Source organism: Gobio gobio (genome assembly GCF_949357685.1).
Source record: "Gobio gobio genome assembly, chromosome: 6".
In the NCBI taxonomy this organism is placed as follows: Eukaryota; Metazoa; Chordata; class Actinopteri; order Cypriniformes; family Gobionidae; genus Gobio; species Gobio gobio.
Genome location: NC_137102.1, coordinates 47,473,495 through 47,498,067, shown reverse-complemented (window position 1 = coordinate 47,498,067; position 24,573 = coordinate 47,473,495). Strand labels below are relative to the sequence as shown.

The window sequence follows — 24,573 nt, the reverse complement described above, 5'->3', positions numbered from 1 at the left end:
TTCTACTTGTATTTATTCATTAAATATAAGACATTTCTCAGACTGTAGATATGGATCTTTTAGATGAATTTAAATGGATAGTTCACCCAAAAATGAAAATTCTGTCATAATTAACTCAACCTCAACTTGTTCCAAACCTGCATGAGTTTCTTTGTTCTGCTGAACACAAAAGAAGATATTTTGAAGAATGTTTGTAACCAAGCAGATAGAGCAACCATTCACAACCATAGTATTTTTTCCCCCTACTATGGTAGTCAATGGTCGCTCTATCTGCTTGGTTACAAACATTCTTCAAAATATCTTCTTTTGTGTTCAGCAGATCAAAGAAACTCATGCAGGTTTGGAACAAGTTGAGGTTGAGTAAATTATGACAGCATTTTCATTTTTGGGTGAACTATCCCTTTAAGGAGTGCTGGTCTGGTCTTGGTCTTGTCTTAGTCTCAACCCCACAAAGTCTTGGTCTCGGCACAAGCTGGTCTTGGTCTCGACTTGGTCTTGGTTTAGGTGGTCTTGACTACAACACTATTAATTACTCACCCTCATGTTGTTCCAAACCCGTATGACCATCGTTCATCTTTGGAACACAAATTAAGTTTTTTTTTTTTTATCTGAGAGCTCTCAGGCCCCTCCATAGACAGCTATTTAATTAACACTTTCAAGGTCCAGAAAGGTAGTAAAAACTTAAAATAGAACTTAAAATAGAGCTCTCGGATTTCATCAAAAATATCTTACTTTGTGTTCCGAAGATGAACGAAGGTCTTACGAGTTTGGGACGACATGAGGGAGAGTAGTTAATTTTCATTTTTGGGTGAACTAACCCTTTAACTCTAGTTCTGGTATCTCTGACATCAAAACCGTGACTCACTATTTTTAGTGGTTTAGGTGGACTGGGGAAAGAGTTTCATGTCTGCATAGTACGTTGGTTTCTTTTATTTCAAAAGAGAAAGAAAAATTCTGCCCTTATGTCTTCTTAAAAACAGCTATTTTGCAGAGTGCAAGAAGCAACTGACAAAGACTGACAGACTGTGTGACTGTTTGTGCACATAAGGACCCTGTAAACAGATCATCACAGCTGTGCTGCAGCTTTTCCTCTGTATCTATCTGACATACACCGTATATATCTAGAAGAGCTGTCAGAAACTATACATCTGGGAAAAACAGCCTGGTTTCCGAGCCAGGGAAAAAATGCTGAACGAGGATTAAATGCAGCTGTGCATTGAAAGATAATATGTACACTTTGGTGAGGTATTAATGTAAATGCATTCGGATATGTCTTAAGTGAATGTAAACAGATGAGACAAAAAAAATCACATGTACAGTAGAGGCCAAAAGTAATGTCCGGATGGGAAATTTGTTTTTAAGGACCCTACAAGTTCGATTTTTTAAATATATTAAATATCAAGGGTAGAACAAAACACTAAACGCTGTTTAGGTACAGGTTTTATTTTACTATGCACAAAACATACATAAACTTTTTTTGTTTTTTTAAAACCGATTATATCACAGCCTGGCCAAAAGTTATGTCCGCACAATTTTGGCAATTTTCATTGTGTTAAAAATAAAACAATTGACTCAAAGCACAACTACACTACGTATATGCTTACAAAATCTTTAACAATCTTTGAATGAATACAGATGTAGATGTAATTTTTTTCTTAGGCCAGACATCACTTTTGGCCGCTACTGTAAAATATCAAAATATTGATCATGTAAATGCAGCATGTAAATCTCAATCTTCAAAATGTTGTCCTTTCTTACTGTTTACTAAAATAATTTTAATATAATAAAATAAGTAAAATAAAAAATATATTTAATTTTTTTTTAAATAAAATGTATTGGGAAATACTACTTTGTTTCATTGTTATATTTAATTTGTACTACTATTCAAATTGTTTGTTTTTGAAAAAAGTCTCTTCTGCTCACCAAAATTGCATTTATTTGATCATTTTTTTAAAAACTGCAATATTACGAAATATTATTACAAGTTAAAATAACTGTTTTCTATGTTAATATATTATAAATTGTTATTTATTCCTGTGATGCAATACTGAATTTTCAGCTTCAGTATCACATGATCCTTTAGAAATCATTCTAATATTCTGATTTCTTCTTATTATTATTAATGTTGAAAACAATTGTGATGCTTAATATTTTTGTGGAAACTGTGATACATTTTTCCACTCAAAAATTGTGTAACATTACTGTTAGATTATGTCTATTTCTCTGTGCCACCACAGCAATATTCTCAGTCCTTCCTTTCACTGAAAAATGCATGGACCCATGGAAAGAGTCAGACAGACAGAGTCTCAGTTCACAAAAACCGTCATCAGCTTTTAGATATGGTCAAGGGGTGATGTAACAACCGCCCAATGAGAATACACATTACCTCATATAGGGCCAGATTTTAACAGCAAACCCTCTTTTGGCATTAAAAAAGCTACCGTTAAGATTTACTAAAGATGCACAGTGAAAAATTAGTGCTGAAAAGCCACGGACAGGGTTATTTTTGCGGCTGACCTTATTGCATATGCATTTGTAAAAGTTTCCCTTTCAGACGCAAAATTTATGGGAGGAGAGTATTTAAATGAATCATGCAAGCTGATTTACTAAGGTTTGCATTCATCAATTTACTGGTGTTTGCACCATTATTTAACACCCAAAAAAGCATGTCTTAAACCAGACACTAATTTACACTTCTCTTGGTGGATGCGTTGGTCATTATCAGTGTTGGGCACGTTACTTTAAAAAAGTAATTAGTTATAGTTACTAGTTACTTCTTACAAATAGTAACTGAGTTAGTAACTGAGTTACATCATTATAAAAGTAACTAATTACCAGGGAAAGTAACTAATGTGTTACTTTTTTTCTTTTCTTCAAATGTTCAAATATGTCAAATAACTTGGATGCCCCCAATATTAAATATGTTAAATGAATGAATTGGACACTAAACAGAATACATTATTATTATAAAACATTGTACATTAATGTACACTATTGTAATGTTGCTGTGGGACAATGTGAGACACCTATCAAATTCAATATATTATTGTAAATATTATCAGTAGACCTACTATAGTGTACATATTGTGTAAATAGTATCAGTAGACCTACTATAGTGTAAATATTGTGTAAATAGTATCAGTACTTCTTTACTACTCCTGGTAGTGGAGCTCACGTTATCACCTGGGTTTTTAGCCACTAATGTTGTGGCTGTGATGACGTGAGGCTTCATTAGATTAGAAATAGAATTACTTGCCACCGGCGTGGAGAGACTCTTTCTTCCTGGGCATAAGCTGCACGTTACATAAATATTCTTACCTTTCACCTCAACGAGGGAAAAGTAGCGTTTATACTTTCAGTTTGCGAAAGCTACCTTTGAAGTCGTTGGACTGCCATCGCTGACTGTGCATATGCGTGTGCGTCATAGGTGTGTGTGTGTGTGTGAACTCAACCTATCAACCTCAACCTTGTCTCCAACCCACCAATCATCATCAGTTATGTGTAGCCTACCACCCAACCCAACCCCCAACACGCATGGCTGGCGCGCGCACACACACACACACGCGCGCGTGTTGCAGGTCCGACTGACAGAGAGCCTGTTCGGATGAAAACCGCTTCAATGAGCTCAATTATAGTAACGCCGCATTTTTTTCCTCAGTAACGCTAACGGCGTTGTAACGGAAGAAACAGTAATTCGTTTGATTACTCGTTACTGAAAAAAGTAATTCCGTTAGTAACGCCGTTTATCTATAACGCCGTTATTCCCAACACTGGTCATTATAGAAATGATGCGGCTGCGTTTGTGTTCTTTAATTTGCGTTTTCGTTAACTTTTCACTCTCATCTGTGCTTTTTTGGAATTGCTCTCTCATGCTAATTTGCCCTGTTTAGTAAATCTGGCCCATATTGTAAGACAAAGAGAAAATCAAGTCCATCTACAAATGTGTCCAAATGTCTTGGAAGCGGATATGATGTTTTATTAACAAAGTTCGGGAGGAGCACATTCAGATAATTAACGTAATTAACACGAGAGAAGCATATTCAGTTAATCAACTCAATTATTGGGATAAGAGGTATATATAGAGCAGGCTTATCTCTGTTCGTTGACAGTTTATCAGTATCCCTCCACCACCCCATCTCCTCTCTTCTAGTCCTAACTATTCTAATATCAACCAAGGGGATATTATGCTCTGGGTTCGGGCCAAAATTCCGAGCTCGGAGCCCTCCCCCCGGACAGCACGCCAAATATGCATAACCTTTACTCTAATTAATTATATGCAAGTGTGAACTCATGGATTCCTATCTGGACTGGTTTCAGAACCACACACATACACTATCGCAGAAAGTTTTGGGACGCCTGCCTTGCACATGACATTTAATAACATCCCACTCTTAATCCGTAGGGTTTAATATGGAGTTGGCCCACCCTTTGCAGCTATAACAGCTTCAACTCTTCTGGGAAGGCTTTTCACAAGGTTTAGGAGTGTGTTTATGGGAATTTTTTTAACAGTCTTCTAGAAACGCATTTGAGAGCTCAGGCACTGACGTTGGACGAGAAGGCCTGGCGGCTCGCAGGCTCGCAGTCTCCGCTCTAACGGTGTTCTATCAGGTTGAGGACCTTGTTTTGTGCACTGGTGTGCAGTCATGTTGGAACAGGAAGGGGCCATCCCAAAACTGTTCCCACAAAGTTAGGAGCATGACTTTGTCCAAAATGTCTTGGTATGCTGAAGCATTAACCCCCTGGGGCTCTTCGGTCATTTCTGACACAAATTTTTTTAAATAAATTTTTAAAAAAATCGTAGCTTCATCGAAATGGTCAGAAACTTGGTGACTTTATTGGTACTTGGTATATGAACACACAAAATATTCGGGGACAGGATTTGAAAAGTCTAAGTGGTCATAAAAAAAATAGTCACACTCAGTGCATACAATCTACAAATCAGCCAGGATGCTGAAAAAAAGGACTCAACAGTGAAGGGGTGAATCTCTAAAACATCAAGAGTGCAAAACAGACAAAAAAACTCACACACACACACACACACACAAAAACACAATTAGCTTTTGGAATGGCAAGCGTTAATTTGTGTGTGCGTGTGTTTTTGTGTGTATAAGTGTGTGTGTGTGTGTGTGTGAGTTTTTTTGTCTGTTTTGCACTCTTGATGTTTTAGAGATTCACCCCTTCACTGTTGTCTGCATCCTGGCTGATTTGTAGATTGTATGCACAAAAAAACGAATTTCCCATTAATTTCCTATGGGGGTCATTTTTGACCCGAAGGTCCTGAGTGTGACTATTTTTTTTACGACCACTTAGACTTTTCAAATCCTGTCCCCAATTTTTTTGGGTGTTCATATATCAAGTACCAATAAAGTCACCAAGTTTCGGACCATTCCGATGAAGCTACGATTTAAATTTTTTTTTTAAAAACGCAAGTTCCACTATAGTGGTAAAAATGTGCTATTGTGTGATAAAAATGCTCAATGTGTCCACCGGATGGCACCGATCTCATTGAAAAAATTGCTTTCATGAGGGCTAGGCTTGACTCTAAAAATGAAATACAGCTTTAATAAAAAAGAATAAAAAAAATAATATATATACATTTTTTATTATATTCAATGGGAAAAAAATGGGTCGTAATTATTGCATAAATATTAATTATAAATCATAAAATTACCTCAAAACACCAAAAAAGAAAAGAAAAAATATTATTTAACAAAACAAATTTCATTGATTTTACTCAAATCTTTTTTATCTTAATCCTGCCCTCCGTGTTTTTGACCCGAAGGTCCTGAGTGTGACCCATAAATGAAGAACCCCAGAGGGTTAAGAGTTCCTTTCACTGGAACTAAGGGACCAAGCCCAAACCCTGAAAAACAACCCCACACCATAATTCCCCCCTCCACCAAACTTTACACTTGACACAATGCAAGTACAATGCAAATACCGTTCTCCTGGCAACTGCCAAACCCAGACTCGTCCATCGGATTGCCAGACAGAGAAGCGTGATTCATCACTCCAGAGAACACGTCTCCACTTTTCTAGAGTCCAGAGGCGGAGTGCTTTACACCACTGCATCCGACACTTTGCATTGCACTTGGTGATGTAAGGCTTGGATGCAGCCGCTCGGTCATGGAAACCCATTCCATGAAGCAATCTACACCCTGTTCCTGAGCTAATCTGAAGGCCACACGTAGTTTGGAGCTCTGTAGCTATTGACTCTGCAGATAGTTGGCGACTTCTGCGCACTGTGCACCTCAGCATGCGCTGTGCTCTGTGATTTTGTGGCCTACCACTTCGTTGCTGTTGTTCCCAGTTGCTTCCACTTTGATATAATACCACTCACTAACAGTTGACCGTGGAATATTTAGTAGTGAGGAAATTTCACGAATGGACTTGTTGCACAGGTGGCAACCTATCACGATACCACGCTTGAATTCACAGAGCTCCTGAGAGCGACCCATTCATTCACAAATGTTTGTAGAAGCGTCTGCATGCCTAGGTGCTTGATTTTATACATCTATGGCCATAGAAGTGATTGGAAATGTAATAATTAAAAATAAAATATTAATTAATGATGATTTGCAAATAGCAAAAACAAAGAAAACAGTTACAGTTGTGATTTCTGTCTCTCTCTCTGTCTCTCAGGAACGTACCTGACTCATGAGGCGAAAGGTTCCGACGATGCTCCTGATGCAGACACAGCCATCATTAACGCTGAGGGGGGCCACTCTGGGGTGGATGACAAGAAAGAGTACTTCATCTAGAGATCCATCCCTCCGTACCCTCTTCCTTCACACGCTTCAGTTCACTCAGCCTGATGGGAAAAACGGCGATGGCAGAAGAGAGAGGAAATAAGTGAGGGGAAAAAAAACAAACAAAACAAAAAGTGTTGACCTGTTGGAACTGAAGGACCTCAAATCAGCGACACACAGGACAGGAAAGTGAGAGTTATGCACTGGCGCGTGGGCTCATTTTCACACACATACACACACACACATGCTCTTTCATCATTACCATAATGACATATGAGCAAACACTCATAATGAGACGTAAACTATAAAAACATATACACAAAGGCAATATGACAGTGACCACACTTCCCTCATCTCCCATCATTCCTTTCAAACGGTCCAGATATGTTGCACAGTGACATGTGCATGCATGAACTTTCAGGACACACGGTCTGCTCCCAAAACCATCGAAAGACACAGACTCATAACAGGCACGCATGCAAACACACATCAAACAAAAAGGTCTTAAACTGAAGATAAAATTGAATCAACCCTGCAATATCACTGACACACACACTCATATACATCAGTGTTACGCTACATCATCCACACACACACACACAGGCAGAAGAACCAGGCAAAAACAGCAGCCCCTGCAATCATTGTGTGGGACCCCTGATATAAATTTATAAATACATATATATATATATGATTATATAGCATCATTTCTACTCAGTGTGCTGTAAATATATTCTCCATCGCTCTCTCTCATTATCTCCCTCCATCCCTCTCTCTCTCTCTCTCTCTCTCTCTAACCTCACTGTCTGATATTGCAGTATATACTCTCTGAGCCTGCCTGGTTTTCTTACATGCGTGGAAATGCAGAGTTGATAAAATAATATCTGATTCTGGACTATAGAAAAAAAAAACATGGTGTTATGAAAACTTCAGTAATATTTGTATGAATTATGTTCTATTCGAGTTTGATTTCTGGTGTTTACTGTTGGTGCAACAGTCTAGTGTCATTTCATAAACCTGGGAAGATTATTATTATTATTATTATTATTAGGTCCTCAATCTAAATGCATTACACTGATTTGTGCACTGATGTGTCATTGGATCAGGCCCAGTGATTAGCTCACTCACGCCACCTTCAGGAATGAATCTCCTCTGTTCTTCAGAAAAAGCAGGGTAACGCAAACTACTGCTCTCTCTCTCTCTCTCTCTCTCTTTCTCTCTGAATGATCATATTCCCATTTTCTTCCTACCCACAATCTTTTTAGTCTGTTTTGACCTTTGTCTTCCCTTCCTTTTACAGCTAGATTATTTCTAGACGTATTCCATCATTGTCAACCACAAGATATCAGTGACTTTTGGAGGGAGTTTGTGGGTTTAGTCAGTTGCATCATGAAATAAACTGAGGCAATTCCATTTAATAAAGAAACAATATGAATTTTTAATTCAAACTGGCTAATTAAAGGTGATGTGTGTAATTTTTAGCATGTTAAATCCTTTATCCTATCCCATCTTAATGTGAATAGACTGCAAGTAAGCCATCCATAGGTCGATTCCCTGTGGCGCTATCAAAACATTGCTCTGTTTGTTTGAGCATCAACCAATGGCGTGCAGTCTGATTCAGTTCTGTGGCGCAGAAATTACACACTTTACTTTTAAATGTATTGTGATTAAATTTGTGAACGAGTTATGCTTCTCTATGTATCTTCCCTAATCGGTACTGACCTGGGAACAGTTTTGATTACAGAAAGTGGCCAGTTGTCATTTCTGTGTCGGTTAGGCCTATTTCTTTTCCGTATATTTGCATAGAGCTGTGACTTAGGAGTTGAGCATTTTTCAATTCCAACATATCTTGTCCTAAACATGGCAAATGGTCGAAAATCATATATTTAGAAAACCATTTTTTTTCCCTCTGAACTTGAGAAACTGGGACCAAGAGGCCGGTATGGTTATTTACTAGAAAAACCGGCGGGAAAAAAACATCACAATTCACAATAAAACATACTTGTTTCGAATACTTCTCACATTACAGATCGTTTTTAATGGAGCTGAAAGTGCATGTTTCAATTATACAATGTAATTCGACCCCAATGAACTGGGAATCTTGCATTAAATCACTCTCATCGCCACATATATGAAAGTTCTGAAGTTTATGCATGTTTTTGTTCACGTGGGATGACAGGGTCGTTCGTTTAACGCATATGTAGGTCACAACTAAGTAGCGACTGACCAATTACAACCAAAACCCGTCCTCTACCTTCATTCTCCCTCACATACCTCATTAACGACCGCAGACAATGAGTTTCTGAGATAAGCAGTAACAATCGACCGCCGCAAGATGGCGACAATGCATTGCGTCCCCCACATCTCTCTCTCTCTCTCTCTCTCTCTCTCTCTCTCTCTCTCTCTCTCTCTCTCTCTCTCTCTCTCTCTCTCTCTCTCTCTCTCTCTTCTGTCTGTCCTGTGCAAGCAGTAGAACTTCCAGTTAGTGATCAATCAGCTCAGTGCTTCATTTTAAATTATGTTGTTTACTTTGATTCTGCTGTAGATGTGCATACTGTTGTTTGTAATTTTATGTTCCATTTTTTAAAATCATTTTTATGACGACTAAATGTCTTAGACTGGAAGGTGTAGATGAACATATAGTTTCCATGACTTTTTTGTGTTGTTTGATAATCTGCCATTTTTTTGTAATGATTTCATGTGATTAGTGTTGCCTTGAACAGTCTACACACTCAAGTGAGCACAGACACCGGCACACATTTACTCCGTGTGTCTGTGTTTATGTGCGTGGAAGATTTTCACACATGGCCCACCAAACAGATGCAGGAAGCACTAAAAGTATTATTAAAGTTAGATTCTTCTTTTTTTCTTTTTCTTTTTTTTTTGAATGATAAGTCTTCCTTTTGAATAAATATTCATATCATGTGGAGATATTCTGTCATGTATGTTGATTTGTATTATGGCCGATGATGTCATCTGAACGGGACTAAACTCTGAGATCATCATCATTGTGGGTTCCCTTTGTTTGATGGTCTGTTTAGACAGTATTTGCTTTTTGTTACAAAAAGAGATCCCTTGTTAACTTCAAAATAAATATACATTTGGGTTAACCTATACTTTCAGTGGTTATTATTATTATTTTAACACTTAAGAATGATGTTGATGATAATGTTATTGTTATTATTTAATATTATTTACATGAAAAGTGAAAATGTGCAACTGTTAGGGTTTCTAGTTTCAGAAAACATGCAAAAATTGTACCTTAATGTACCACAAATTGTGGGCACAGCAGATTGTCATTGGGTTGTACCTTATTATAATTCAATAGTCCATTGTCATATAATATTTAAAAATCTTGGCTCTAAAAAAACTTGAACATTTTCACTGTTATAGGCATGTTGACATGTGGTTTATTTCTTCACAAAGGCAACCTGCTGTTTATTGACAATTTCATGGCTGAAAAATTAAATATATTCTAAATGAAAAAAAAAAAAAAAACACACACACACACACACACACACACAAACTGTATTTAAAATAAAAACTAATAGTGTACGACAATTGTGAAAAAACACGGCTAGGTGTGGCCATAACACATAACAAATGTGACAACTTGCCCCAACCTGCAACTGTGATAAATATATCCTATTTGTGTTGAGAGCACAGTTGAGAGCACAATTCCTTTTTAGTAAAATCTACTTTCATAATATAGTGGTTTTATTTTCTTTTTTCCTTTGTTTACCTAATTGCTTTAAAAAAACAGTATGGCATTTGTCATTTTAATATTGAGAAGAGGGTTTTTAAAAAAGAAAAAAGGTAGGTTATCTGAATTTATGAAAGTTGTGAACCATGTGTTTGAAATCTACATGCTTGAGAAATCAAATACTTTTGCAATTGGACGACTGTAGGCCATGTGACAACTTGCCCCTGTGACAACTAGCCCCGGTCTCCCCTATAGCCAACTGTATAGGATAACAGGCTTTTCAGCCTCATCCTGAGTCTAACTGCTCCTCACTGAATAATCAAGTCGTCTGATTGAACAGCTGGCAGATTTTAAACGGTGAAAATGTGAAATTTGATGTCCTCATAGTTGTATATGATTTGCCGAGCTGTGACATTGAGCTGAGTGTAAGGACGACAAACGCAGTAAGAGAGTGAGCGAGCGAGCGAGCGAGCGAGAGAGAGAGAGAGAGAGAGAGAGAGAGAGAGAGAGAGAGAGAGAGAGAGAGAGAGAGAGAGAGAGAGAGAGCAGTACCGAGCGAGTCCTCCGGTGATCTCAGAGCGCTGCGTCTCCCCTCAACAATCAAAAACTGAGATTTGCTGAAAGAAAGAGATTTTCCAGCGCGCTCATCCACACATCTCGCCCGCTTCTGCTGAGGAGAAAGGAAACACGCGCTGAATGAACGCAGACCGTCTGCACGCGGATGACATTGTCAGCAGCGCTTCGCGGGATTTCAGAGTCAAGTGCGAAGAAGATGAATTGATGGTGTATTTTCTGAGTGACAGAGGCGCAGATGGGCTTCAGCATGACTTGCCTCTGGATTTTAACTTTGGCCATCAGTGTTCACAGAGGTAAGACACGAGCTGCCTTCACAAGGGACCAAATGACTCAATTCAATTCTGTGTGTCTGTCTCTAGCTCTGTCACAAGCTCGCGCGCAGCTGAAGGTGTTTTAACTTTGTTACTATGGTAACGCTATAGGTTAAATAGCGCTTTGTTGTATGGTTATCGTGTCAAGGTTTTTAAATAGTGGATTTTAAACCGCACCACCAACTGCTGACCTTATGTGTAGCCTATGTAAAATGATTAGAATTTTGAACTAGTAAAATTGTGTTTTTATAGAAATCTCAATTTTATAGACTCCTTATATTTCTTTTTTATGGCTGGTATTAATGGTAGCTTGCAGGATTATGTATGTATACCCCTGATCCGCTGCCGTGCAGCTCGCGCTATGTAGTTCAGGGTCTCGTGCCTCCAGTCTTGCTCGCGTGCGCGTGACTGTGCAGTAGAAAACCGTGGGACGCATCACCGGTGACGGCGATATTTGACTGGGAAGAAGAAACCACGGCGTGTGCGTGAATTTCAGTGGCTATAGATGAGGTCCGCGGACGAACGTGACTGTAGTGTAAAGTGTTCCAGTGACTGTGAAGTAAAGTCTATGTGAATGAAAGGTGGGCATCGCTTTGCCGCCAAGAATGCATGAAAAAAAAAAAAAAATTATATATATATATATATATATATATATATATATATATATATATATATATATATATATATATATATATATATATATGTTTACTGTAAGTTATTTACTAAAATAATTAAAATAATTGTGTTTTAATAAATAGTCAAATTGATTACCTAATCCTAATACATACATCTTAATATGTAAGATATGTTACACATTACATATGTAGGCATAATGTATGATCCTAATGTAATTTTAACAGTAACATATTTTTAAAAAATGTTATTAAAAAAAATTAACTAAATATTATTGAAATTATATTTATTTTATTGTTATAAGTAAAAAATGTATTGCTTTGGCCTATAGTTTATGGAGAAAGGGGCATTCCCAGAATTCCCTCTATGAACACTTTTGATTGGATTTTATTTAAAAAGCAATAATAGTAAATAATAGTTAATTTATATAAAATTATTAGTTATTTAGGGAACACTTTACAGTAAGGTCCCATTAGTTAATGGTAGTTAATACATTATTAACCAACAATGAGCAATGCATGTGTTACATCTTTGTTATGGGTAATAAAAAATGCAACTTTTCATTTTTAGTTCAATTTAGCTGAGGCCCATTAAATAAATACAACATTTGATTTTAATATTATATTAGTAAACGTTGGAATTAGGTAAGATTTATAAATTCGGTTACACTTTATTTTAAGGTGACGTAGTTACATTGTAGTAATATTAAAAACTACATGTACTTACTATAGAGTTACAATTAGGGTTAGGGTTTGGTTTAGGGTTGCAATTATGCATAATTTACTGTTATTACTATAGTAAGTATAATAACGTATAACTACGTCACCTTAAAATCAGAACTATTTTTCATTGTTAGTTCACACTTATTGTAAAGTGTAAACCATTATTTATTTAAAATGTATTTTATTTTGTTATACCTAAATTTGAATGGCATTTTTCAGTGTTATTTGTTATACTGTTGTCTTTGTGTGAGTAGCTTTCTATGCATTTCATTATTTATCGCAGTTGATGGAGACGCCAGTTCTGATCAACTTTGGCCTTCTATTGTCTTTTTATCAGAAGAATAGAAGAAGATGTATCATTTAAAGGGAACACAGATCATCGGGGTCCCATGAGCTCCAAATGTAAAGACAGCAAATTCAAACTCAACAGAACATTAGAGATAATAACACAGCCATTCGGTGCTTCTTCTTTCAACCGGTGTGTCTGCAAATATCTGTATGTGTGTAGGTGAAGATCAGAGAGTGTGTTCTCTCAGATCTCATACTTGTTAGCAGATTTTCATGTGAAGATGGTGGTATAGAGAGAGACAGAGAGGTGATGAAAGAAAGAGATTGAGGGAGGTGAGACCTGTTTGCAGGAAGTGTCAGCAACTTTCTCTGATGGAGGGATTCGGAGAAGAGAAAGAGAGAGAGAGAGTGATGGATTGATTTCGAGTGAGAGCACCAAGTGACACAGACATGTTGTGATGGAGGGATAGCGTGATGGAGAGATAAGGAGACAGGCCCGACTCAATCTGTCAAGGGATAGGAATGCAAAAGGAGGGAAAGAAAAGACGGAGGGAGGACAGAAGAGGAAAATGATGTTATTTTTTAATTAGTCTGCAGTATTATCGTTTAACATTCCTGGTGTGATCTCAAGAGCCCTTGTGTAAACGTACCGTGATCATGTGACCACACTGTGCAGAAGAAAAATGCTGACCTTTTTAGATCTTTGGCATTATTTGTTGGTTTTGATGTTCTTTCCAGTTTGCCTTAATGTCAAAACATTGAAGGAACAAGAATCAATTCGTAGAAACATGTCACTTGTGAAGCCATAGATATAATGATTTTTATACTGTACAAACTGTATATTCTATCCCCTAACCCTAAACCTAACCATCACAGAAAACTTTCTGCATTTTTAGTATGATTTATAAAGCTGCTTTTCTCATGGGGACCAAATAATGTCCCCACAAGGACACAGATTTTGGATATTGCCTTCTTTGTGGGGACATTTTGTCCCCATATCGTAGGGCTTGCCTAAACCACACAAACACACACACCTGGTTTACTATTTTGTGGAGACTCTCCATAGACGTAATGGTTTTTATACTGTACAAACTATATATTCTATCTCCTTACACTAAGCCTACCTCTAAACCTACCCATCACACAAAACTTTCTGCATTTTTACATTTTCAAAAAAACTCATTCTGTATGATTTATAAGCTTTATAACCTCAATTTAGGTCCCCATGGTGACATGAGTCCCCATGAGTCTGTGTGCATTCAGCCGAAGTCCCCACCGGGATAGAAACACATGTACACACAGAACCCTTTTTGTATTCATTCACTATATGGCATGATCAGAGTTTATTTGGGCCTATTCATGAGTTAAATAAATCAATTTGACTTTTTATTTTAGAAGCAGCTCTTTGCATTCCAAGAAACCTCTAAATTCCTGTTCATCTAATTATAATAACCTCCCTTCAGTTCATCCACACCAGCATTACTTTCATTCATATAGTTTTAGAAATGTGCAATAACTGCTGCAGTATTGTGCACCTGTGTATGTGTTTGTGGAAAGTGAGCAGTTTTCATATTTGATTATCACAATTAGAGCTGACAAATTTCTTTCACTCAACTCCGTCATATAGAGAGGGAAGGGAAGAGATACGAAGTTAAGAGTCTTAGAAACCTCATCATGACGATTTTAGAGGTGATCAAGACAAAAGAAAAAGCATATAATTTTCTTTAGGTTTAAAGGGGGGGCCAAAATATTTCTTTAGCCTATGTCACAATATGAGGTAAATCTGGCCCTGTCCAGAGAGTTATAACTAAGTTTGGACTGGATAACTCAGTTGTTCTGTATGCAAAATGAGTTTGAGGGATCGTTTATAGGCGGGTGTACGGGAATTTGCTGTTACAGTATATAAGAGTGCAAGTTCCGGAAGTAAAAACGGCATTCATTCTGAGATGGTCCTCACTGCAGAACACAAGATCCAGGAGGCGTGGTTGGATCCAGATCCAACTCCTCCAACTTTAAATACTTTGCTATATTACTTTGCTATATTACTGCAACAATGGAGCCGCAAACTTCACATACTTTTTTAAATATCCAGCGTTTAGTTGATCGTGTTAAGCGCTCATTGTCACAGTTGTAATCACGGCGGCGTTCTTCTTCCACGAGGAAGTTTGGCATCATGGCATTTTTTTTCCAGGCAGACCGTTAAAGAACGCAGCACACACGTCTTCTCGGCAGCCTTTAGAATTCAAACAACCAAATGAAAACTTCAAAAATCCTCAAGTGTTTCCAGTTAAGTGTGCCATATGCATCAGACGTTCAGCCAACGGTCCGTGGGCGTGACGTCTGAGGCTGAGACCTCACCTACCCCAGGACCCCAACCCTAAACCTACCCCAACTCCATTCCCTGGATCTCGTGTTCTGCAGTGAGGAGCTACTGTTCATTTTCACCATAGGGAAATTGATTTTTAATGATAACTTATAAACCTTTAAAGACAGGCCTACTGTGAGCTACGAGGTCTGTTGAAGCCACCAGCCCCTATTATTTCAACTTAGTTTAAAATAATTGTCTTTAACAGCAGAATTCTTGGTGAAAAACTACATTACCCATGATGCTATACAGAAAGTTCCACCAGAGTCGAGACACGGAAAAAACATGCCGAAATATCACTTTAGCTGTAACAGCTTCAACTCTTCTTGGAAGGCTTTCCACAAGGTTTAGGAGTGTGTTTATGGGAGTTTTTGACCATTCTTCTTGAAGTGCATTTGTGATCCACTGATGTTGGACGAGAAGGCCTGGCACAGTCTCCACTCTAAAGGTGTTCTATCGAGTTAAGGTCAGTTCCTCCACATCAAACTCGCTCATCCATGTCTTCATGGACCTTGCTTTGGGCACTGGTGCGCAGTCATGTTGGAACAGGAAGGGGCCATCCCCAAATTGTTCCCACAAAGTTGGGAGCATGAAATTGTCCAAATTGTCTTGGTATGCTGAAGCATTAAGAGTTCCTTTCACTGGAACTAAGGGGCCAAGCCCAACCCCTGAAAAACAACCCCACACCATAATCCCCCTCTACCAAACTTTACACTTGGCACAATACAGTCAGGCAAGTACCGTTCTCCTGGCAACTGCCAAACCCAGACTCGTCCATCGGATTGCCAGACAGAGAAGTGTGATTCGCCACTCCAGAAAACACGTCTCCACTGCTCTGCAGCTGCTCGGCCATGGAAACCCATTCCATGAAGCTCTCTACGCACTGTTCTTGATCTAATCCGAAGGCCACACAAAGTTTGGAGTTGTGTAAAGTTCGCTAGTCAAGTTGGCTACTGATTATTTCAGTCATCATTTTTTTTTCGTTCAAGCAATCAGTGGCATTCCAGTCTAACTGTGTCTAGCAGTGTTTCCCTGCACTTTGTAATAAAGCCGTAGATGAACATTTATTTTGGATGACACTTACACCAATGTGAGACAGTAAGAGAAACACTGATGCATTGCAGTTGATATTTTTAGCTATGCAAGTCTGTGTAATTAATGGCGAATCTAGTGAGTATTACATTTAGTTGGCAGGTGGACCAAACAGCATTAGCTGTGTTTTCTTATAACAACTGCAGTGATGGAATGTCGACTCCAAATGCCTGGATTTCTATTTATAAAGCGGTGATTGCTTTGGATAGTATATTATTATTAGTGTTGCTTGACACACTTGCAATAGTTGTTTATATATAGTCATTTGTGCACGGACTTGTATACACATGCATGTGTCTAATACAAAACCAGACGTTAATTTCAGCGCAGAGATGATCCTCAGGAAACATCTCATTTAAATGAGAAGCCCGATGCTTGTGTAGAAGAAATATCAGTCCCAGATCTGTCTGGGCTGGAGATCTCTCCTGTGGGTTACTGGTAGGCAGCAGTAATTTTGTTAGATGAATAACTGGGGCACAGGTGTGAAGACATGCGTGCTCGCTTGGACAAGAATGAGACTTTGTGGATACAGAAGGAGACTGTGAATACAGGTGTACACGCATACTCAAAGACACACACGAACACACATTTGTCCACCTATTTTTAAACTGTAACCATGTGAACATCTAGCAATGGTATTATTCTGAGGGGCTTTGTGATACACAATGATAGCTTCATAGAATTTTATAAGTAAAAGACCGGGGCAAGTAAATCTAAGGTTTTGTGTCAAATACCTAGTTTAAAGCTTGTCTGTTGCTGTTTTACAATTTCAATTAGATTTTTTTGTGAATAATTCAGTTATTATTGTTAAAGATTTAGTTCACCCCAAAATGAAAATTCTGTCATTAATTACTCTCCCTCATCTCGTTCCAAACCCGTGAGACTTTTGTTAACCTTCAAAACACAATTTTTTTTTAATGAACGACAGCACCACGATGCATACATTTATGTGCGTGTTCACGAGAGCACAATGAAGCACGCGTGTTCTGTTGATGCAAGAGCAGACGTTGTTGCATGAACACATGTTGGAGATTAATATTTTATAAATAAAGTGGGGAAAAATTGTTTTTGAGTCTCTTCATAAAATTGAGGTTAAACCACTGGAGTCACATGGCTTGAAAGCGGTAGTTGTGTAGGCTGTCAATGGAGGGACAGAAAGCTCTCAGATTTCATTAAAAAGATAATTTGTGTTCTGAAGATGAACGAAAGTCTTACAGGTTTGGAACAACATGAGGGTGTGTAATTAATGACAGTTTTCATTTTTAGGTGAACTAACCCTTTATCCATTTTTGTGACTTGAAATAAAATAAATGTTAACTGAAATAAAATAAAATATAAAAAAATATATTTTATTTCAGATTTATTTTAGGTATATAATATAATGTAACATAATACAATATAATATAATATTCGTGCAGATTCATGAATATTTTTTTTTTATTCATAATTGTTTAATGGTTTAAAAATGGTTTAGAATTATTTCTGAAAAGCCATTAGGTACATTTTAAATACAAATATATATAAGAACATAATTTTACTTGATGTACTAAAATAACTAAAACTGAATTAAAACAACTATATGGACATATTTAACAATAACTAACTAATTTTTTTAAACTAAAATTAAAATAAAAACAGAAAATACAAAAAATGTAAATATGTTTAAAGCTATCATAATATAGTATAATATAATATAATATACATTTTTATAAAAACTATATCATATTGTGATAATACTAATGTAAGACTGGTATAATTTCGGTAGGACAAAATAATATGTAATATATTGATGAATTTTGATATTCTATTTGTGCAGTTTCATGAATATTTTTTTTATTTTTTTATTCATAATTGTTTAATGGTTTACATTATTACTTAAAAGCCATTAGGTAAATGTTAAATACAAATATATATTTGGTGGCTTTTTAAACTAATATTTTCTATAATTATTTTTAAGTTAGTGTTAATAAATAGCAGGTACCCATTGTGACAACTTTCAAAAACAAAAAAAGTAATTCAATAAATATTCACTGGAGTAAAAATAGTGACAACTTGCCCCGGTTTCCCTGTAATAAAAGCGAAAGATACTGTAAATTTGAGTTTGATTTTTTTTTTTAGTTTGAGTCTGCCTTCATGATCCAGAGTCCCAACAGTGGATGGCCTCTAACAGCTAATTATCCTTAATTGATATAATAGATGTGCATAAACTTAACTGAATGAGAATGGAAACAATGTTTGCGCTAGATCTGAGAGAGATGGAACCAATATTCATTGGTTTCTATGAATATTCATTGCATTTTGTCTATGGTGTAATATATTGTTGATGTCATTGATGATGCCTTGTTGTTAGTATATGTGAATGTACTGCAGTTATCACTGAGGAAGAGCGGGAGGCATGAAGGGGGAATGTTTTTTTTGCGCTGTCTCTTTTTTAAATAAATCTGTTACTATAGCAACCCTAGAAGCAGAGGCAGAGAGGGAGGCAGAAGGGGTGAACTGGGGGAGTGAGAGACCTGGTAACCATAGCAACTCACAAAGGGAATGGCAGAAACTTACAGAAATATATGAGATGTTATAGGTTGGGAGGGAGAGGAAGAGAAAAAAAGAGAGCAAACGAGGTGAGAACGATCTCAGGGAGGGACAAGAGCTAAATGGACGGAACAAAGTACCTCAGCCAATCAGAAGCTCACCCTCGTCACCATTGCCCAATCAGATAGCCGCTGGAACACAAAGCACCTTTCATGCACAAGACTGCGGACCGTAGTAAAACATGACACACGGAGAATGAATGTACATTGGATATTGCAGAAACAGCAATGCTCACCAAAAATGAATGAAGTAGTAATACAATAGCTCTAAAAATGTGCACACTTCACATGCATCAACATAATAAAAAGATTCAAAAAGGGAAGAAATATATTTGATGCTCAGGTAAAACTAATATTTACATAGGAATTTCACAGCAGGTGTGTGTTTATAAAGCATCAGTTTTGGTGTGTTTTCTGCTCGCCTTAAGGTGATCTTTGACATGGTTTCGTGTATTTTACATTTGGCATTGACATGTTTAAATGGAGCCTGGCAATTCAGTGCTGCATGAAATAGCAAGCCAACATATACATGTGCGTCCTTTCTTTGTTCTAGTTCTGCTCATTGTTCTTTTAAATGTGTGATAATGCTGAAGTTTACAATCTCTCCTCGTAGAACCATGTTGAGGCCAAATGAAGGCCTTTGTAAAATGACATTTTTACATTATCATCATCATGAGTACCATAATGAAATTAAAGGAAAAATACAGTTACAGCAACCAAGTATTCTGACCCACTTCCTAAATTTCATAGAAATAGGATTTTTAGCAGTAGCATCATTGTTTATTTTCACTAAATCAGTTTTATACTGTTATCTAAAGCTACACAATTAATCAGAAAAAAAAAATCTTGATTCAAACACACGCGATTTCATCCCTAAATGACAACGATTCGTCTGTGTCTATTAAACCTTTGACAAAATCACATAGAGGTCAGTTATCATGTATAGATATGAAACGGCTTCAGAATCAGAACAGTCTTTTCAGAACACAAACTGTCTTTTCAACCACACACAGTATCATTATTTCTGTGTTACAAATATTTGTATTATCACATTTTATTACAAGTTTATAGTTCAGATTTATGCTCCTATTTTAACGATTTAAGCGCATGGTCTGAAGCGCATGGGTCAAGTGCACTTAGGGTGTGTCCGAATCCACTTGGTTTGCTAGTTTTACAATGGAAAAATGTGCCAGGCACATGGTCTAAAAGGGTTGTACCTAGTCTCTTAAAGGGATAGTTCACCCAAAAATGAAAATTCTGTCATCATTTTCTCACCCTCAAGTTGTTCCAAACCTGTATGAGTTTCTTTGTTCTGCTGAACACAAAGGAAGATATTTTGAAGAATGTTTGTAACAAAGCAGATAGAGCAACCATTGACTAGTGTTTTTTCTCTACCATGGTAGTCAATGGTTGCTCTATCTGCTTGGTTACAAACATTCTTCAAAATATCTTCCTTTGTGTTCAGCAGAACAAAGAATAGAGTAAATGATGACAGAATTTTCATTTTTGGGTAAACTATCCCTTTAATGAGTCATGGGTGTGTTTTGGGCGTAACATACAATAAACCAATCAGAGTCTCATCTTCCATTCCCTTTAAAAGCGCCACGGCGGATTGCTATTTACATGGCGGAATATAGATACCCTCAACCTGACGCGTCAGTTTAACCTGTTAACTGTCACTGGCCCACCGGTGGGCCCATTTGCCACTGCATATTTAAAACAATTATATCCTATATTTATCCTGATCTAATGTTGACAAACTATATATCATTCGAAAGCTTACGAACTCAAGATTCATCCTGTGAAAACCATTTTGAAATCGGATTTTGCGTTCCCATGGAAACGGTACTCTAAATTCTTCTAGCGGCTCCTCCCCTAGTGGGCGTCGTTATGTTCCATATTACAACATTTATTTTAAAAACTTTATAATAAAAACCTTTTCTAATCTTGACAAAACACATATCATCGGAAAGGTCTGAGTCTCATGGTTCTATATCTGCCCACTGTTTTGTGATATTTGGACAAAAATATATACATTTGTTACAGGAGAGTGTGTAAAAAAAATCAATGGAATTTCAATGACACCCGGTGGCTATTTGTGGAACAGCGCCTAAACAAAATCTCATGGGAACTTCAATTTTTGTGGTATCAACTTCAAATTTGGAACACAAATTGGTTAGACATTTGGCTTTTATGTGATAGTACTTTTAGAGTACAAATTATTTTGTAACATATATATTTTACATAAAATATTAAATATTTAGTACAGTACATTTGATTTACAGTAAATGTAAACTTTCATAACTTTTTTATACTTTAATTTTTTGAAGTGTTTTCACTTGAGTCATAATCTGCTGATTGTCTTCTTTAAAATGAGACCAAACTTATGTCTATATTCCAAAGCATTCTTGAATTGCAACCATTTAAGTTTGGATAGTGCATTTTCATGTTTATTTTCAAAAAGGGGGGTGACAGTTAACAGGTTAAATACATGTGTGTATTGCCAGGCTTGGCCAAATAATTAGGCAATTTCATTCGTTATTACTGCAAAGGTAATTCTGATTCTATACATTATGACATGTACGCATTTTTATCTATATGTACACAATAATAATCCTTTTATATTTAATATTTGGCATGTTTGTGTGCCGTCCCTGTGTGTGTAACAAGCAGAGTGTACGTGCATTGTACACCTGCCTATAGGCGCATATTACTAACGCACTCTATAAATAACAAAAAAAAATACTGCGCTACCGCTTTTCAGTTGCCTCAAAATAGCAACGTGCCAACAATGCACCTGAACACATCTCATTTTCAGACCAGCACGCCCATAGGCGAACAGATGAGCGCTAGTGTATTTGCTGTTTAAACAACGTGTTATTGAATATTTCATTCATCAGATTTGTTAAAAAAAAATAAACGCTGATTCATCCAGAAATGAAACGAGTGAGTCACTGAATCATTCATTCAAATACATTTTTTAAAAATCATTCTGATTATTAAACATTTTAAATACACTGGAGCAATTAACATTTTGTCAGAAACTATATTACATGTTATTTTGTTTAGTTGTCTGTTCAGAATCGTGTGAGAATCGAGATCTTTGAAAGCAAAAAAGGTTTCACTTTATTTTGATAGTTCCTTTAACACATTCTATTGACTATAAGTAACTCTGCACCTACACGGTAAACAATTGCCAGGAATTTACAGGATTAAAGAGTATACTTTTACAATAAATTACTGTAGTTAGAAATTTAAAGTGAAATTAATGCAGCAAAATTATGCTGACATCACAGAAATGTACTGCTCTTGTTTTACTGTTAACTCACATTATAAAGTTGTCTTTAACCATGCCACTGTAAGAAAGTATATTGTTTAGTACTGTAATTGTTTTGATGTCACCATAATGGTGATTAGTGTTCCATTTGCTTGGGACCTTGTATATTCATATTCATATTTCTGATCTAGCCAAGTCAGAAGTGTGAAAAAAAGAACAAAAATTTGTTAAAACAATGACAAGCCGAATCTAGAATATAAAATAGCCAATTGGCTGGTTTTAAGAAAGTCAAACTATGCTATTATTAGTGTTATTTAAGCATAAATATTTACCAATACCTTATTTCATAATTCATAATTTTTTTGTAGATGGATCTTTCACAATAGTAGTTTCACAAAGCAGTTGCTGAGATTTATCTTTGAAAGGTTTGGCATCATCTTGCATTTTCTTCCATCACCTACTGATCCAGCAATACTCGACGTACAACACAACAATGGTGACACTCAACAAATAATTATAATAAAAAAATAAAAAATCTGAACATTAAAAAATGAACAAACAACACAAACCGCTAAAAGTGAACCAAAAATAAGATAAACCCAACAAGAATCAAGAAACTCCACAGCATAATCTATTCATGCCGCACTACATGCTGGGTACCTTCATAGTACATACATGCACTTAGAAATACAGTATGATATTCCACGAATTGGAATACCGTATTCTGTAAATTCACACTAACATTTTTAACAGTGTACATGTGTCTACTAACTCTCATTAGAGTGTTGTTGTCTGTTCTTGCTAAAGTCCTTTTAAGACAAGTCATTTCACTCGGCAGCCATCTTTGAAACGCCTCTCGGGCATGGAAGTACATGGGGAAACATCAAATTCTCCAAAACTGTTCGCTAAGCTTACAATTAAATTTCATATTTGATATCACCAATGGAATCTGACAACAACTGTCTCATCAATTTTGTTTCTAAACGCTCAAATCATGACAAAAAATGTTATTTTCTCAGCCTGGACAAAGCTAATGCGCATGCGCAGTCCTAAGAACAAAAGCTTTTCTAATCAACGATTGGCTCTTTCATTTAGAAGGCTGGGCTTATTCTTATATTAATAAGATAAAAAAAAACATATTTTCAAATTGACTACCTGCTAAGTGACCTTTACGTATGACATTGGCATTCCATAATCTGAAAAAAGAACCTTTGTATGAAACCTTTCATACAATGCTTAATGTATGCTGATGCATAAATACTTTAAATTCCATTACTCAATCTAAGCTGAACAAGTTCTTAAAGGTCCCATGGCATGGCATTTTTCTATTATTTTATAGTGTTTCCTGAGGTGTACTTATATTGTTAGTATGATTTTTACATCATAAAATGTCATAATTTAGAAATAAAAGGCATTTTGTCTATACTGCTGTTTGCCCTGTGGCTGACTGCCCTGTTTCAAGAGGCGTTTCTGCTGTGAGACTTCAGTAAAAACGCCCACTGTTGTGATTGGCTGACATCTTTGCATTTAATATGAGCGGAGGGGGCGTGGTTTAACGAGGTCTACGACGCACGAGCTGCTGCCAGAGAGACGGATGGACCTGAGTTCACTTCTCATCAGTTCTCTCAGCATGTCTCAGTTCAGGGTGAACTGTAGTTACAAGAATATACTTCCGGTTATTAGTTTATTTCTAGTCGGAGGGGCTGTCACTCATGTCAGAAAGTTAGTAACTTTAGTAAATTATGGATCAGCGCTGACTCGAGACGTGAACCGTTTAGAACGATTCAGTCCGATTTGGTGAACTGGTTCGGTTCACTAAAAAGAACCGATTCAAAAGAATGATTCGTTCGCGAACCGGACATCACGGAGACGGAGCGATTGCTAACAAAGTTATTTATAGTAACTACTGAGTTATGAGAGCGCTGTCTGTCAGCGCGAGTTTATTGTGTTTGTATCTGAGAGTTCTGAATAAACACGAGTCCCAGTCACGCCGACCCCGTCTTCATCATTATTCTACCAACTTTGTAACACATGCAATGTACCATTACAGCGAGATGAACGAGTTAGTAAGTTTGATTAAAGCATTATTTCTAGATATGTTCCAATCATATGAAAAGCGTCAATGACGCGCATTGAGTAACTTACACAGCGCAAACAAAGACAACAGCAGTAATCGAATGTAATCCAGTTTATTGTGGGGAAAGCTGGCTAGCCTAGCCGAATACCCTCACGCTTACCCCCCTTCTGCTTAATCTCACGCCGCGTTTGGTGC

General features: G+C 36.8%; 2 protein-coding genes across 5 annotated transcripts in view; both read left to right on the top strand.

Annotated features, from left to right (window-relative positions):
- Nucleotides 1–7,240, top strand: part of cadm3 (cell adhesion molecule 3) — an 82,796-nt gene extending 75,556 nt beyond the window's left edge. For all 4 annotated transcript variants that reach the window (XM_079818905.1, XM_079818906.1, XM_079818904.1 and 1 more), the window contains one exon: nt 6,643–7,240. In XM_079818905.1, the coding sequence (XP_079675031.1) occupies nt 6,643–6,761 (119 nt within the window). In that variant the 3' untranslated portion in view covers nt 6,762–7,240. The remainder of the gene's footprint in view (nt 1–6,642) is intronic.
- A 3,807-nt stretch (nt 7,241–11,047) lies between these two features.
- kirrel1b (kirre like nephrin family adhesion molecule 1b) overlaps nt 11,048–24,573 on the top strand; it is a 62,974-nt gene continuing 49,448 nt past the window's right edge. Inside the window, exon 1 of the mRNA XM_079818943.1 lies at nt 11,048–11,318. Within this exon, the coding sequence (XP_079675069.1) occupies nt 11,261–11,318 (58 nt within the window). The 5' untranslated portion in view covers nt 11,048–11,260. The remainder of the gene's footprint in view (nt 11,319–24,573) is intronic.